Here is a 16417-nt window from a genome sequence, read left to right as displayed (position 1 = left end):
CACCTTGATAAGGCACTTGACAATAACACCGCCCTGGTTCAAGCGCTTCCAAAGTCTAGCTCAAAACCCAAGGCTGGACTTCCTGATGTTGAGAAGTTCAACGGCGCTGCTTACACCTTCGAGACTTGGCTCCCTTCTATCCAAGCGAAACTCAGGATCGATGGAGATGCTATAGGCAATGCTGAAGCCCAATTCTGGGGATCGCTTCTCCCGGCTCGATGGAAAGATCCAAGCCTTGGTGATGCCCCAGGTTCAACAAGCTTCGGAACTTCAGGTTTTCGATCCTCAAGACTTGCTCGATCAACTGAACCGCATCTACGATGATCCTCACAAAGTCCAGCAAGCCGAAAACGCTCTCTACGCACTCCGCCAAGGTGATGAAGGCTTTGGTCTGTTTATGGCTAAGTTTGAAAGGCTTCTCTATAAGGCAAAAGCCAACCTTTGGACTGAACCAGCAAAAATCTCTCTCATCCGCCAAGCTCTCAACAAGGACACTCGCAAACGTGCTCAACTTCTCCGCCCAGTTCCGGTTACTTACGTGGACTACGTACAAAAACTCAAAGAAGTCGTGAACTCTATCCATAAATCTAAAGATAAAGATGCTATGGAGATCGATGCCATCCAAGCAGCTAAGAAATCAACAGCCACTATCTCAACTTTAGAGCTGGCCGGACCGTCCCGCTCTCGGGCGCAGCTGCATATGGTTGAAGGTCTCTTATCTGATGATGTAGAATCAGACGATGACGACGATGACGACGATGAAGAGGATTCTGGTCATGAGTTCGGATGTGATCATTCAATTGATTTTGAGCTTGATTTTGAGCGTAAGCTGGAGCGCATGGCGTATGGTAGCCGTACCAGATGCTGAGATTCCATCTCATCCTTTTCTTTCACATGTTCTAGATCGCGTTGCTTCTTATGATGTCAGGTGTACCCATCCAGATTGTCGGGTCCTGTCATCTCAATCTTTACTTCTCTTCGACTCTGGGGCTGAGTCTTCTTCGAAGGGGGGGGTGATGTCATGGCGCTGCCAGACATGCTGGATCACGTGCATGTTCAGTCCTTCCATCTCAAGCATATAAGGCTGTCACTCCTTCCATCCGATGTAGTTAGCTTCTTCTTCTTCTTCATCTTTAATTATTTATTACATTCGTCTGATTATTCGTGTCCCAGCACTCAAGATCTACGTGACGTGACAGGTATATAGAGATAAATTAAATAAAGCTCACGTACCTCTTGAAAATTAATTGACTCTATATAAGCTTTTAGCTTTATGTTCTTTCAAGATTATTACTTTGTATATATTTACTTTAATATAAATCATTATTATAGTTTGTAAATACTTTATTAATAGTATTATAACTCTAAGCGCTAGCTTTATAATACTTATACTATTATAATATTTAAGTTTGTTTTAATACACTGTTTGACCTCGTTAGCACCTATGATCTTACAAAGAGCCTAGGCGCTAATTTTATACTACTAGCAATTATATTTTCGAAGAGGCAGCTTATCAAGGCGGAATGGTACTTATGGATTTACCTTTTCGAGTGAACAGTATCTGAATGGCCTCATGGCGCAACGGTAGCGCGTTCGACTCCAGATCGAAAGGTTATCCGTTCAAATCGGGTTGGGGTCATCTTGTTCTTCTTTTTAACGCACATAACGTTTTACGTAGTGGATTTGAGAAAGTTTCAAGTAACATCTTTTTGGGTTCCGCACATGGGGTCTGTGGGAGGCCGGCCAGGCCTGCTAAAAATGTTGACATTTAAGACGGACCGTTCCGTGTTCTGAGTCTGGGCTCGTCCACCTTGTATCAGCTTATGTCGTGCAATAATCCACCTTTCTTTAGGCGTGGCCTTCTTGTGTCTTCTGTCTCGGTATTCGTGCTTACTCTAATGCTCGTTTCAGGTACGCACGTGCGTGCGCTGCCGGTTCGCTTGAGGTTTTGAGAATGACATCATCCCACCTATGATAGTATTAGAACCACGTACCGAGAGGAGCATCTAATAACAGCGCGGAGAAGGAAGCTCCAGAGAAGGAAACAGGTTACAAGAGAAGGTTGAAATCCAAATGTTCTTATAATGGCTGAACGGCTCTGTAGGTGCAAGTGTTCGGGGTTGATTTTTGTCGACAATGAGTTAGAGTGCTTATCAGCTAGCAATACGTAATTCCCAAGTCTCTTCCTCTCATTTGTCGAATCAGGTGGTTCCCAACCACTTGCTAACCTTCGACAACTGGGCACGAAACGAATCTGAAGCATGCTGGAACCCCAAAAGTTGCGTACGCCCCTGCATGAAAAGTGCTAATGAGTACCTAGAGAGCCTTTGTTCGTATGCCGTCAATGCTGCCTCTGAAACAGGGTGACGGCGGTAGGGTAAGGTACCTTAACATGTCATCACACCCGGGCGCACCGGGCGCAGCCTAACTTTGTTCGTGGAGGTTGCACACTGTATTCCAGGTTTCGACGTCCCGGCATCACGAGGGGAGGCCCCCCGACCGTGTCAGGCCAAAAAAGCACCAGGCAACGCAACGTGCAAGGCGTCATGCGCTCCAAGGGGGGAGGGGCACTAGAAATGCCACTAGCAGCCCTAGCTGTGTTGAACGGCGATCTTCCATCATGGTGCAGTCCAGGAACCATTGGCTAGTCTAGTCGATCGAGCAGCGAGTCTATAAGACCTCCATCATCGCCATGTTCTGGTCTCCAGCCTGTTGACCCGGTTTGCTTCTCATGCGCTCAACCAAACTTCTCCCGCCAAGGCCTCAACCACCTATCTTCAGCCGCTTTTCATTATGTCGCTTCCGTCCACATACCGCCGCTCCGAGTCAAGCATGCTCGAGCATCAAACTTGGTGCAATCGAGGGTTCGAGCCTACCGAGACGTCCCTCGCCAACATGGTGAAAGCCCAAGGTCTTGTCCAAAAGTTCAAGGTTACCCATCTGCTCTCATATCTTGGCCGGCTCAATCCCATACCGATTGGCGTGTCGAAAACCGACGTGGTCTGGCTCTTCGATAATGTCGCCTTTCGCGGCCCAAACGGTTCATGGCAGGCAGAGTTCGTGACTGCTGTTTTCGACGCGCGTATATCAACCAAGTTTGTTGAGGCTGTAGGCGACATCGCCGAAAAAGTGGGTCTCTCCAAGGGCGACAAGCAGGAGAAGACGATTGAGCAGCGCATTACTCCTTTTCTCATGGAGGTTCTGCCTGGGAGACGGGTCGATATCAAGTTCGGCGAGTCTACCGAGTTGCGGCTAGGTCCTGGAGGCAGGAACGGGATCAGCAGTGAGCTGAAGAAGCTCCCCGACTCAAGTGCCAGAAGTGTGTCAAAGTCAGTGGCCGAAGTCCCATCTGGCGCAGGAGGATTGTTGGAAATGACAACCTTTTATACAGAGCCCGAGGGTTGGGCCGTTATTTCTGGTATGCTTGTGATCTCCGACACTTCACTCAAACGAGAAACAGTTCTTTCCCTCTGCGCAGAATGCTCAGTGTTTGCTTCTAACACTGGACCCTCCAAAACAGATATTGATGACACTATCAAGATCACGCAAACGAGTGATCCTGTGGGAATCCTACGGTCCACATTTGTGGTAAGTTTAGCGCTCTCTGCGTCCATCGCAATCGTCTAGTTCAATGATGGTGCTCAGATATTGACGGCATGTTCCTCGTTGTCTAGGCAGAGCCAACACCAATTGCAGGCATGCCAGAGCTATACTGGCAAATTAAGGACATAGTGACGCCGTCTGCACCGTGGTTCTACCTGTCGGCATCGCCATACAACCTCTACCCCTTCCTTCGGGATTTCACTCACCGTTACTATCCCCGGGGCCAGTTGGTCTTGCGAGATGCCAGTTGGATGACCATTCCAGGGTTGCTATCCAATCTCACGCTTGGAACCCAAAGGTACAAGGTCGATCGCATGAAGAAGCTGTACGAGTGGCTGCCAAAGAAGAAAATGATCTGTATAGGCGATTCAACGCAAAGCGACCCCGAAGCATATGGTGAGTTGATGGTACTTTGAAGTCGGGGCCCAGTTCGGTGAACTGTACCAGAAAACCCACTGGCTGACACTTGAAATCATGTCTGTAGGCGAGATGTATAGGAAGCATCCAGAGTGGATCAAGCTGATTCTCATCCGGAAAGTTGCCGATATTGCGGCCATCGGTACGGAAGCCAAGAATGCTGCCAAGCGGTTCGAGGACGCGTTTAAGGGTGTCCCAAGGTATGTGCGACTCTTACGGCCCTTTGAGTACTGGTTCTGATCTTGCGATACTTGCAGAGAGGTGTGGCATGTGTTTGAGGATCCTGCCGAGTGCCGTGAGCAGGTCCAGAGAGTGGTCGGCTAAGGTAAGAAAAAAAAAAAAAAAAAAAAAAAAAAAAAGCTTACGGCACCCGTTCTCATCATGATCTTTCCTCGGACGAGTGTCAGTTGCGTCTGATCACGGCGGTATGCAAGGTCCAATTCTCACACTTGGTTCGTGTGTTTTGGTCGTGTGCAATTCGTGCGAGACCTGCTGTGGTACCTGCCTTGTTGATCTCGCAAGATCTACTCTAGAGGTGGCAGGTACGCTGAGGGCTCGAGGCCATCTCTACTGGACATGGGATCTGAAAGGCGGATATGGCCTTTCCTTTGATGTAGTTAGCTTGCTTGGACGTTATGTCTTATAATGAATGAGACGGATACCTATCTTTTGTTCAACAGCCTTTCTGTCGATGATCAGATTCCTTCGATTGATGTTGACGCGGCGTAAGTACCTTGCTGGCTACCTAGGTACGTATCGCATGGCCCCGGACGAGTGCGGGGAAATGCAAGCTTACCCCCATGTCTCTGTGTTGTCTGTACCTGCCTCCGCCCGAAAGCAGTCTCTCGGTCTTAGTATTTACGTCAGTGATTTATTAATCCGAATGGTACGCATCATTACCCGTCCCCTCTTATCCGTGGGACACTGTACACAACTTGGTCCAGCTGAGAGCTGTTGTACTTGTTCCTTTTCCGCTTCCGATATCTTTAGCTTCACTTCCACTGCTATCATTTCCTTCACATCGTGCTCCGTTTAGCACCACTACAATTGCTCCTGCTTCGTCGTCCGCAGCTGAAAGGGTCAAAGATGTCGTCCGAAGGTGCAGCAGCAAAGCGACAGAGGTCCAACAAGGATGTGCCCTACAACCTCATCTACTGGCCAGGAATTCCCGGCCGCGGAGAGTTCATCCGGCTTACCCTCGAGGAAGCCGGTGCCGAGTACGTCGACACGGCCCAGGTCGAGGGAGGCGTCGACGAGGTGATGGCTTATGTTAAGGGCGAGAAACCCGACGACAAAACCAACCCTCCCATCTTTGCGCCGCCCATTCTCAAGCACGGTGACCTTGTCATCAGCCAGACGCCCAATATTTTGCTGTATCTAGGCCCGCGATTGGGTCTCGTACCTGGTGTTGAGGACGATCCGGATGCTCTGTACAAGGTCAATGAGCTGGCACTTACGGCGCTGGATGGATTGAGCAACGAGCCGCACGACTGCCATCACCCTATTGCGTCGGAGCTGTATTACGAGGACCAAAAGGAAGAGGCTAAACGGAAGGTCGAGCATTACGTCAAGACACGGTTGCCCAAGTTTCTCGGTTACTTCGAAAGAGTCCTCAACTCCAAGGCCAGCGGTGAGGGCCCTTACCTCTACGCAGGCAAGCTGTCATATGCGGACTTGGTCCTATTCCAGGTAAGTTCCACGCCTTGCTTGGCACAAATTGCTCTTCATATTATGGCTAACTTGAGGCAGTGTCTGGATGGCCTCAAGTTCATGTTCCCCAAGGCTATGGCGAAGTTGAACAAGGAGGGTAAACATTCAAAGCTATTTGAGCTGTACGATGCTGTCGGGCAAAGACCCAAGATCAAGGAATACCTCGGGGGTCCTCGTCGGCAGAAGTACAGCAGTGGCCTCTATCGTTACTATGAGGAGTTTGACATTGAAGGCTGAGCATGCAAGACAAGTGATTACTGCTGGCCGTGGGTATAACTTACGGCTTGGATTTGTCTATCAAGCCGTCTACTTGATGATGGAGCCTGTGAATCTAGGATGAATAGATGCGAGACAATGTGCTGATGTTCATGTTGACTCAAGGTTTCCCCCGAACAACATCTATGTTATCTGGTCGAACCATTCCTACATGGGCTGGGTAGTCCATGCGGCATCTGGGTTAACATGATGACTTTCGTTCCCAGAAGCGATCCTCCTAAGCATGAAACTCTGAGTCGGGCGAGTTCCGTCGTGTTTTGTTGACTGGGCTCTACTCCCAGCTCTTACTGATGACTATCCCCGTGGGTGGAGATATCAGGGAGGAGATGAGTATCTCACATGTTGTATGATGCTATACCATTAGAACGGCCAATAAGTTCTAACCGATGCAACAGATGCATACCTGGGACCAAATTCTCACCATTACCTCGGGCGTCGGCCCCGCCTAGGTTGAAAGCAAGGAATAGAAGGTCAAAGCAGGCGATATGGTAATTGTACCAGCAGGGGCAAAGCATCAGTTCCTCAGCCAGGGACCGGCGCCCTTGATTTTCTATACTGCCTACCTACTCACCGGCCGAGCATAAGCCGACATCAGTACATGAGACCAAGGAGGAGGACGAGAAGGAGGAAGAAGAAGAAGAAGATAGGTATTCGTGCGGAGCCAAAGAAGCAGGAAGCACAACATTGGGGAAGGATGGGAGAAGGCTGAGGAGTAAGTTGAGGAGCAGTTGCAGGCGACTTGTCGGAATATGAGTTGCTTCATTTCACCCTACTCACATTTAGGTTTTCAACATTCTTTTCTGCGCCATGAAGCAATGCCTGCTCCTTGCAAAATGATTTGGCACGCAGGATCTCATTCGGCTACACATAGGTAACCTCTACACTTTTTCCGTGTAGCTGGATTTGCTTCCTGTTCTCCCTCTTTTTTTTTCTCTTTTTTTCTTCTTTCGCTGCCACCCACTTTCCGTTCTTGCAGTTGTTTTGCTTAACATTTACGCTTTTTCACTGGCCCACCTCGCGCATTTTCCAAAAGCTTGAACGGGTGTTTGCTTCTCGATGTTACCTCTAGTTGGTTCCCTTGTTTCTTTTGCTAATCACATGGTCTACTCCACGAGCAGGTACTCAAGTCATGCCATAAGCTACAAAGTACTGTGTTCATACTAATCCATAAACATCACGGAGCCGTGGGGGGCGTTGCATGGACTGCGATATCCTCAGGGTGTTGTTATGCTCTTGCTTCCCTTTTCAAGGCTTCAAGGTTTCAGCTGCAACGCCGGGGTATTAAATGCCGCACCACTTTTGCTTGATGTGACCCCATGAGTCGAACATCTTTCCACCAGTAGGAACACAAACTCCGGCCCCTGGAACTCCGAATGATACCCGGCGAGAAAACTTATAATAGCAAAAGTTTCCTTCGCTCATGGGCAACATGGAGGTTATGATAAGCATAACCTCCATCTCCTTCTTCTCTCACCTGACCCTGCCACGTCCAGGTCTCGAGTCATCAAGACAATATGCAGCTTCTAGCCATCGTTTTTCTCCCCGTTGTTTTATTCGCCACTCAGGCTGCTGCCGCAACATGGTATTTCCTGCGCTATAACACCCCCTCCGGAGCCAAGTTCACTGCGTTCAGTGGACAAATGGTCGTCCCAACTCTTCCCAAAGCGGCAGTCTACTATCTTTGGCCGGGCCTACAACCGACCGACAACAGCGGAGTTTACCAGAATGTGCTTGACGGACGAAGCGGCACTTGGTGGTTTGGATCTGGATGGTGCTGTTCAAACCCTTCGCTACCATGGGGAGGCGGGTTCAACACGTATGCGGGAGAGACGATCAGCTTCTCGAATGTGTTGAACAGTGATGGGAGCGGATGGACTACGACGACGAAAAGGGGCACCACTGGCTCGCCCGTAACCAACACTTTTGCTCTTGGTGAGTCTAGGAGGGAAAGCCTACTCTGAGTCAAAGGAAGAATGATGGTCGAGAAGGCTGTAAGTGCTGATACTCTTGACTTTTATGATAGCTGGCAAATCTTTCAACCAAGCTATTTTTGCCATTGAACTGTGAGTCTTGTGTGTAGCAAATTCGCATAAAGGAAATTGAAGTCGCAATTTAAGGTACTAATCTTTCCAAAGTTACGATGTGGCATGGAATTTTGGGCCCTTGACATTCAAAAACGTCAAAATTGTAAGTACCATTTTGAGCGGCGGAATCGTGGACTTTCACTCTCAACAGAAATGCTTGTTTTAAGTGCTAACTTACCTACCCGACCGACAGGTTGCGACGGGAAGCACGAGTACGGCGTGGTGCACGGGAAATCCAGCAAACTATAACTCGGCCACGAAGTATACCATTTCCGGAGCGAGGGCATCAGTGAGCGGTACGACTGTCACTTGCACCATTGACTCGGTGGTTTTGCAAGGCCCTGCATGATAGCAAAGGATGACGTTTGTTCACGAATTCGAATATTGTTTGCCCCTTGACAGCCTCACTCAGTCTTCACTCAGGTGAAAGGCCTGGCCTGATAGCAGGAAGTGGGAACGTCTACATCATGATTACTCATTTATTCATGCTAGAGTACATGGGTACTTCTGCCTACATTCTTCCACATGGCAGCAAGAAACCTCCCTCATCAATCATACCTAGAAGGTAATCATCGGCCGTTATTTATAACACATTTTTTCACTATACCACCAGTACCCGCTAGAGAACAGCTGTGCAGGCCTGGGTCAATGGGATGTTGACATCCACGCTCTTCTTCCCCAAGGCGCCGACGACGGTGATGTTGGTGATCTTCACATCCGTTTTGAATCCAAAGTCGCCATTGACAGTCAGAACACCCAAGGCATACTTAAACTTGATGTTCGTCACACCCTGTTGCTCCAAGCTGACTCCATCATCAAGGTAAAGCTCACCCTCGGCAGTAAGGTCTTTCCCGACCGCGATGATGAGCTCAAAGTCCTGCTTGCGAAGTTCGGTGGTGGTCAAGGCAGACTTGGCCCTAAGAGGAACGATGACGCCACCGCGGAGGTAGAGCGGGATGTCAGTCAAGCTCTGATCCTTGACAGTGACGGTCCTGCCCTTGCCATGGACGACGTCAAGGGTGTACCAATCGTAAAAAGTATCGTTAGGAAGGTAGACATCCACGCTGGTCGAGTTCTCCTCAGTGACGGGGGTTACAAGGAGACCGGGACCGTAGAAGTACTGATGCTGGAGGCCAAAGGTGTTCGCGTCATTGGGATAGAGGTAGAACATTGGGTTAATCATGGGGGTACCATCAACGGACTGCTTGTATTGGGCAGTGTAGATGTAATCGAGCAGGCGATAGCGGATATCGATGGCCTTGCGGGCGGCCTCAGCCACGATCTCCCAACGGTAAAACTCCTGGCTGATGGAAGGTAGGTACTCGTTATGGTTACGGTAGAAGGGGGAGAAGGCACCCAGCATGGCCCAACGAGCGCAGAGCGACTCGGTTGTGTTCCCCCCGAATCCGCAGACATCAGCGCCCACCATGGGGATCTGGTAGATGGAAGCAAACGCCATCATTCCGTAAATGCTCTCACGGTAGTGTTGCCAGTCAGCAATGTTGTCACCGAGCCACTTGCCAACCGAGTGGCCAGCGCCAGCAAAAGTGGAGCGAGTGATGATGAAGGGGCGGAGGCCAGGGCGGCGGGCAAGCATAGCCCCGCGGGACTGGATCGACATCATGGTGCCGTAAAGGTTGTGAACATCATATTCAGCCAGGCCATTCTGGTGGATGGTATCGGTGTTCACAGTCTTGTTGGAGAGACCACCCTTGTCGGCGTTCCATGAATCCATGTAAGCAGCCTTGTTGTGAATTGAATACTTGGGGAAGAGGAAGTCACGGCCAGGGAGACCAAGCTGCTTGCCGGCAGTAATGCTAGCTTCCACAGTCTCCTCGCGCTTGGCAATAAGAACGTCACTCTTGACAGGAGCCTCAATGGTCAAGTCTTTCTTCTCCTTGCAATCAGTTCCCTCGGGCTGGAAGACGCAAGGCCATCCAGGGAGCTCCCGGGGAGGTGTCCTTACGGCAGGAGGCTCAGGCGGGTAGCCGATGGCGGATTTCTCGGGGTCATTGCAAGGGAAGAAGCAAGGAAAGTTGGAGGGCTCGTTCATGTCAATCCAGAGACCATCAATGTTGATACCAGAGCTCGCAGAGAAGAATTCAGTGAACTGGCTGTCCCAGTACCTGGATATGTTGGCCGAGAACCAGTCGGGGAAGACTGAGACACCAGGCCACACGACACCTTTGTAGATGGAGCTATCATTACGCTTGAGGAAGACGTTTTCTTCAATGCCTTTCGTCAAAGCAGGGTTTTCAGGCCCCTCTGCCGCCGACACGGCAGGGTCGACCATAACAATATACTTCTGGTCGTTCTCGTGAAGGTAGCCGATCAACTGCCTCATTGTCGAGAGGGGGAAACGCTGAGGATCCAGAGTAAAGACCCTTCTGCGGTCCATGTAGTCGATATCGGTCCACATAGTTTCAAGCGGGATGCTGGCCTTGCTGTAATTATAGACCACCTCAGCAACCTCGAAAGCATCCTGGTAGCCGTAACGGCACTGGTGTAAGCCGAAACCCCAGTATGGCATCATGGCAGGGAGCTTGGTGATCTCGGCATATTGCTTAGCAACCTCGATCGGGCTAGGGCCAGCAACGAAGTAGAAGTCAACGACACCCCCAAGGGAGTTGTACTCGAGGTATTGACCGGAGCGGCTGTCCTTGTCAATGACGACGTCCATACCATTGGAGTTGAGGAACAATACACCGTGGCTGCCACTCTTGCGGTGCTCGTAGTAGACCGGGTGATTGCCGTAAAGGTTCGCTCCGTTGGGGGTGGAGTAGGCATCCTGAGACCAGAAAGTCCGGATGTAGTTGGTGGTGTTGAGGCGGAAAGAGTCCGAGTGCTCACCAAGACCGTAGAGGTTTGGGTTGTTGGGCAGCTTGGTACGAAGACGCAGGTACTGGGACTCGAAAACCAGGGAAGCGACTGAAGTATCGAAGAGAACCTCACCCGTCTTGGCGCGAGTGACGGCGAAGGAGAAAGGGCTGGTCTTGTAGGTGAACTTCAGGGCGGACTTCTTGGAGTTCGCACCCTGGGCTGCCTGCGGGCGAGGGAAGATGGATTCAGGGATCTGATATACATCGTTCGCGGCATCTTGTATCTTGACGTGCAGGCGGTTGTCTAACACATGAATTTTCCTTATTAGCGCCTCCCACCCGTTTAGTTCTTCATTTAGTTATTGTTTTAGTCAACTCACCCGTCTCGTATGTCACCTCAAGGACGAGGTTATCCAGGTCAGTGCCGTAGGTATTGCATGCCTTCCCGGCAAGCTTGAGCTCCGCCGTCAAGCCATTGGCGTTCGTCTTGACGTTCGTAGCCTTGTAGCCGGGACACTTGGCCAACGGGCCGTTGTTGATGGCGCGAATGGCCTGTGGAAGGGCGGCAGAGCAGAGTGAAGCCAGCAGCCCGAGGGCCGCGAGACGAGATCCCGCAAGCATCCTGTAATGTCCGGCTGCTTGGTGCTTGGTGTCACAAACGCACAGGAGAGAGAGACTGCGATCCGGAGAGATGTTACTCTGAATCTCCCCTCACACAAGAACCACGGAAGGCAGCATGCTCTTACTTATACCAATTCCATCTAGACCAGGCGCATCGTCACCGAGCAGGGGGTTCTTGAGCAAGTAACACCATCACTTTCCCGACCCGGCAAATCAGGAAAGGATCAGCCAGTATGTACCGATAGTCTGGAGACCATTGGAAGCTGCAAGTTGGGGAACCTGGGGAATCCGAGGGCAACGCAAGGAACCATTCCGGATGCCGCCTTGGAAGCCATTATAGACCTAGAGAACCTTGGATTGCCATGCCGAAGATTCTCAGTCCGTACCATTTCTCCGCATTCAATCATACGCTACTCCGTCATGGGGCTTTCGCTAACATAAAGCACCAACTCCCAGACAGCAAAGGTTTGTGGCGTGTCGAATCCCACGATAGATCCCGAGCCGACCTTGTGTCGGCATCATGTCGGTCTTGCAAAGGCTCTGAGCGGGCCCATTGCTACGACCAAGCACGACGGGTTGGGAGGTGGTGAAGAAAGCATCAGTTAGGCGAAGCACAGACGGTCAATATGTGAATATGAAGTCGGGGTAAACTCTGATCACTTGCCTTATTTCTATGTGCGTGTTGCTCTCTGGCCGGCCGGTGAGTTTGCTTTCTCCAATTTCACCAATGCCCCAGGCTTCCCCAGTTTTGCCTTCCCCATCCCCCGCTATCTACCCCTTGCTCTTCTCCGCACATGTAGATTTTTCCGGGGAAAAAAGAGGCCAAACCCCATCAAAACGGTTGGGGGGTAGCATCCCAGGTGGGACTAATGGCTGACCCATGTTCCTCAGGAAAGGCCCGAATGTTGGATGAGAAACCATTCAAGGTGTTGGATGACGGTCGGAGTTGGGGCCTGTAAGCTTGGATCTGATCGGGCTAAACTCCGACCGTAGTTGCGGGGTTTGCTAGAAAGCTGGTTGAGGTCCGGATACCGAGATTTAGATCATCAACACCAAGCCCATACGTAGTCAATTCGGCACTCAAGGATAAACTTATCCAGCCTTTTTGGAACCCAGCTCGTGGCCGCTGAAGAACATGAAAACGATATCTGAGGTTGTCAAATGGACGGCAGACGGCTTTGGTATCCCAAATCAGCAGGTGGTAAATCTCTCGCTCGGGGCACCTTTGTAAATACCCGCACATTAGTCAGTACATTCTTTTGTTGGTGAGTCTATCAAGTCAACCGATACCTGGCGTAAAGCGATTAAATCTTTTACAAGCTGCCTTTTGCAGAAGCCATGTCATCTATTCCCTTGGGCTTAACACCCTTGCAGGGATACACAAACCATACGGCCGCGGGCGATGAACAATACCAGTCAACTTCTGTTGACCTCATGCTGGAAGTTGAACTCCGCTGCAGCCTAGACAATGATAACTCCAGCAACTCTCTGATTATGCTTATACCGTACCCACATGCGCCGCCATGCTTCTTTTTCCTGTGGCCCAATAAATGCCATGATCCCGGAAATAACAATAAGAAAACAACATAGTACGAAATGACTTTGGTTCAAATCCTCCCACGATCAGTCGACATCCATACCGTCCGAATCCGGCGCCGATAACGCCACGGTGATTGATGGATCCTCATCCTCTTTCTTCGTACTTTCGGCAGCAGTGGAGGTTTGATTCGCGTTTCTATCGGCGGGCATAGCTGATCCATTTTGCGGACAGAGCCTATACGTGTCGTCCTCGATCCGTTCAATGATCCCTTCATCAAGCGCCCATTGTGCTAGCAGGGGATCCACACCCATGCGATCAGCCTCTCCCTTTTCCATATGTCGACCGACATGTTCTGTCCATTCATCCCATGACCCGGCGCCCTCAAAAACGCTCTTACAGTCGGGTTTGGGACAAGACGACCGTTGAGGGGGTTGCCTGCGCGTTACTAGACATGATGCTTGCATCTCCTTCACATGCGCCTCCCACTCAGCGAGAAGTCCTGCCTCCGGCTTGCTACCGGGCTTCTTGAGGATCGGCGGCGCATGCATTCGTCGCAGGTGCTGCGTAAACAAGTCTTTGCGGTTGAACTCATTACCTTTGCCATCGGCGCTGCTTTGAGGACATGCCGAGCACCGATAATATTGCAGGCACAGGTGCTGAGAGGCTATGTGACGCTTCCACTCATTCTTGGACCCGAACGTGCTTGCACACCCGGCGAAGGAGAAAGCACACGGGAACGGCCGCGTGTGAGCAGCTGCGATATGCTTGCGGAGCGAAGACGAGTCCTTGAATGGCGCATGGCTACAGTGGCTACACCGCGTCTCTTGCTTCGACACTTGTTTCTGAAGCGGCCTCCTCCCTGTTGTAATCCTTGGGCTTTCACTGGGAATCTTGCCGTTGACCCCTCCAATTTTGGCACGAGGGGTGCTATAGGGGACACCGCCGTAGTGAATCTCATCCATAACAGCGTCATTCACTTCGGAGGCATCGGGTTCTTCAGGATGCCTAACTGCAATACTATCTCCCACCCTGTTGCTTTGTGCGTGGAGATCGCTCAGCATCTTCAACTGTTCTGCCGCTTCTTTCATCTCGTCGGAATCTTCTGCGTCGTCCTTGGCCTTGGGACCGGGGGTCTGGACTGGAGGGCCAGGAGTGACGGGAACAGCCCCGTTGGGTGTGGGAAGCGGGACCCGGTGCTCCTGCCGTGGTTGGTTCTCCTGTGTAAGGGAAGAGTAATGGCTCGTGTGGTCTCGCCGGTTCAGAGACGGGCTAACTGCAGCAGCCTCTCGTGCTTCTAGCAAAATGCGGCCATCCTCGAAGTCCTTGGTCATTGGTTGGCCGTTCGCAGCAGACTTGACGAGTCGCTGGTACAGATGAATCATGTTGTGCGAACTGATATATCCCAAGAAGCAGCAGACCTTGTCGTGCTGGACAATGTTCCATATCGAGAGCGGCATCGATATCAAGAGCATAGTAGGAGGCCCGAGGAACATGCCCTCCACCGTGATTTTGGAGGCAACGGACGGAGGATTATGGAGCCACTGGTGGAAGAAGCCCATATCTGCGCTCGCATCTCCCACGAAAGTGGTACACACTAACACTCTACTGCTCTCCTCGAAAGTAAGGTCAGCCACTTCTGTGGCGCTGAGCGGCTGGTCATCCCGAGTCGACCTCCAGGCGTCCCCATCCACGTCAGCAGATTGGGGAGGCGATTGCAGCTGTGCAACTTCCTTCTTCAAGGGCCCAAGCACAATATCGCGTCCTTTCGCAGGAGTCAAGGTGAAGGTTACAGGGACTCTCTCGGGCGGAGCTAACTTGGCTGTTCCGTTGACCATCTTGGCAATGGCTTGGGCGCTCTCGTGTTGCCGCAGTGTTATTATCTCATCGAGCAGCTTCTGAACGCTGAAGGGACGCCCACTGGCAAGCTTGGCAAGAGCATCAGCCAAGGTAGCCGTGAAAGAGCGGGGACCGGCCTCTCTTGAGCTCTGTTCTGGCGTGTGCGCGGCAATGGCCTGTTTGGTACCGTGACTCCCAGCGGGAGGCGAATCCTTGATGGCACAGGTGTCTAACAGGAGCAGGATCTCGGGCTGGGCGTCCTCGAACAGGCATCTAACACCGTCCCACTTGAGCCTGGCAGCATCGTCGCGAGCGTTGCTGTACCCGTAATGTCAGCCTGGGAAACAGGGGCGATGCTGTAAGCAAAAGGGTCAACCTACCAAGCCCAATAAAGGTGATTGTCTTGACCAACAAAACCATGGCCGGCGTAATAGACAATCAAGAGGTGATCAGGACCGGCGTTTTCCAAAAACGACGCCATCTGGTAGCTTAGCTTGATGCTGGGGTTCGGCACGGTAGGAATGACCCATTTCTCGGTGCTGTAGTTGTACCGATCCCGAAACACCTTTTCCAAGAGCAGCATGTCTGCCTCAACACTGAGGTCCTCCTCCCATCTCAGCATGAGTACGGATACGCTCCGGTGGGGAACAAGTTGCTCCTTAGCCATCTTGATGTACATGGCAGCATCTTGGAGATGTCTCGCATAGGCCTCGAACTCTCCACGTTCGGTAAGCGGTGCGGACTGCGCAGCCTGCTGTGCAGGCGACACGAGTGGTTCGGCTGGCGGGAAGTGCTGCTGAGAAGAGGGAGATGATTAGCAGGGGAACGGTAGTGGAATCACAGGGCTACTAACCTGGTCCTGAGGGAAGGACTGTGCTGCCGGCTGGCCCTGAGCCTGAACCTGAGCCTGGGCTTGGGGCTGAGGCTGAGGAGGACTTGTCGATGGAACGGCGGATTGAGCTGGGGCATCGGAAACCTTGGGAGCCAGTCTCCTCCGCTTCGATGGAGGGTCCATGTTGTCGTCAATGTAAGCCACTTGGAGGATCACACAATAAGCGGTGACGGCGGGATGGAAGTCGAGGACGAAGTGCGCGTCCGGCCGGAGCAAGGAAGTAGCTAGCTACTACCTCTAGGTTGAAAGCAGTATCAATGCCGGTAGTGGGTGTAGTGTATGGATCAATCGAGGCCACAAAGGGCACGGCAGGCCTGACAGGACAAGGATAAAACAACAATTTGGCCGAAGGCGCGATTATAAGGCTGGACGAGGCCGCAACAAAGCCCAAGCAAGCCTTTACGAAGGCAACAGATGCGTCAAGGAGGCGGTCTTGGGGGCCTTAAACTGGTGGACACGACAGCCTAAACAGACAGAAACGTCTGGCTGATTGCAGCAAATGTGTTGTCGGGAGAGGCCCGAATTACAATGGCCGCCAATCAACTCCGTAAGAAGACTGCGAAGTGTGAATTGACGGGATGGGCTAGAGATATCCCATGCACAACTCGCACACAGGACG

The 16417-nt window shown here is 51.4% G+C and overlaps 6 protein-coding genes across 6 annotated transcripts; 3 read left to right on the top strand and 3 right to left on the bottom strand.

The window, feature by feature from the left end:
- Positions 1–2793: 2793 nt before the first annotated feature.
- Positions 2794–4349, top strand: NEUTE1DRAFT_144655 (uncharacterized protein; the record flags this gene model as incomplete). The annotated part of the gene is made up of 5 exons (XM_009850225.1): positions 2794–3418; positions 3521–3588; positions 3675–3999; positions 4088–4220; positions 4278–4349. The coding sequence occupies 5 exons, from the start codon at positions 2794–2796 to the stop codon at positions 4342–4344; spliced, it is 1218 nt and encodes a 405-aa protein (XP_009848527.1).
- A 591-nt stretch (positions 4350–4940) lies between these two features.
- Positions 4941–6207, top strand: NEUTE1DRAFT_77525 (uncharacterized protein; the record flags this gene model as incomplete). The annotated part of the gene is made up of 2 exons (XM_009850224.1): positions 4941–5709; positions 5770–6207. 2 exons carry the CDS (start codon positions 5107–5109, stop codon positions 5965–5967), a joined length of 801 nt encoding a protein of 266 aa, XP_009848526.1.
- A 336-nt stretch (positions 6208–6543) lies between these two features.
- NEUTE1DRAFT_116121 (uncharacterized protein) lies at positions 6544–6779 on the bottom strand (the record flags this gene model as incomplete). The annotated part of the gene is made up of 1 exon (XM_009850223.1): positions 6544–6779. One exon carries the CDS (start codon positions 6767–6769, stop codon positions 6566–6568), a length of 204 nt encoding a protein of 67 aa, XP_009848525.1.
- Positions 6780–7450: 671 nt separating this feature from the next.
- On the top strand, positions 7451–8743 carry NEUTE1DRAFT_116120 (uncharacterized protein; the record flags this gene model as incomplete). Its single annotated transcript, XM_009850222.1, has 4 exons — positions 7451–7938; positions 8030–8069; positions 8142–8193; positions 8284–8743. 4 exons carry the CDS (start codon positions 7521–7523, stop codon positions 8437–8439), a joined length of 666 nt encoding a protein of 221 aa, XP_009848524.1.
- NEUTE1DRAFT_77521 (uncharacterized protein) lies at positions 8710–11530 on the bottom strand (the record flags this gene model as incomplete). Its single annotated transcript, XM_009850221.1, has 2 exons — positions 8710–11213; positions 11290–11530. The coding sequence occupies 2 exons, from the start codon at positions 11528–11530 to the stop codon at positions 8710–8712; spliced, it is 2745 nt and encodes a 914-aa protein (XP_009848523.1).
- A 1623-nt stretch (positions 11531–13153) lies between these two features.
- NEUTE1DRAFT_120433 (uncharacterized protein) lies at positions 13154–16039 on the bottom strand (the record flags this gene model as incomplete). Its single annotated transcript, XM_009850220.1, has 3 exons — positions 13154–15224; positions 15287–15702; positions 15760–16039. 3 exons carry the CDS (start codon positions 15919–15921, stop codon positions 13154–13156), a joined length of 2649 nt encoding a protein of 882 aa, XP_009848522.1.
- Positions 16040–16417: the final 378 nt, after the last annotated feature.

The sequence above is a fragment of the Neurospora tetrasperma genome, assembly GCF_000213175.1.
Source record: "Neurospora tetrasperma FGSC 2508 unplaced genomic scaffold NEUTE1scaffold_1, whole genome shotgun sequence".
NCBI classification, from domain to species: Eukaryota; Fungi; Ascomycota; class Sordariomycetes; order Sordariales; family Sordariaceae; genus Neurospora; species Neurospora tetrasperma.
The sequence above is the reverse complement of the archived record's forward strand: the minus strand, read 5'-3'. Positions and strand labels throughout refer to the sequence as shown.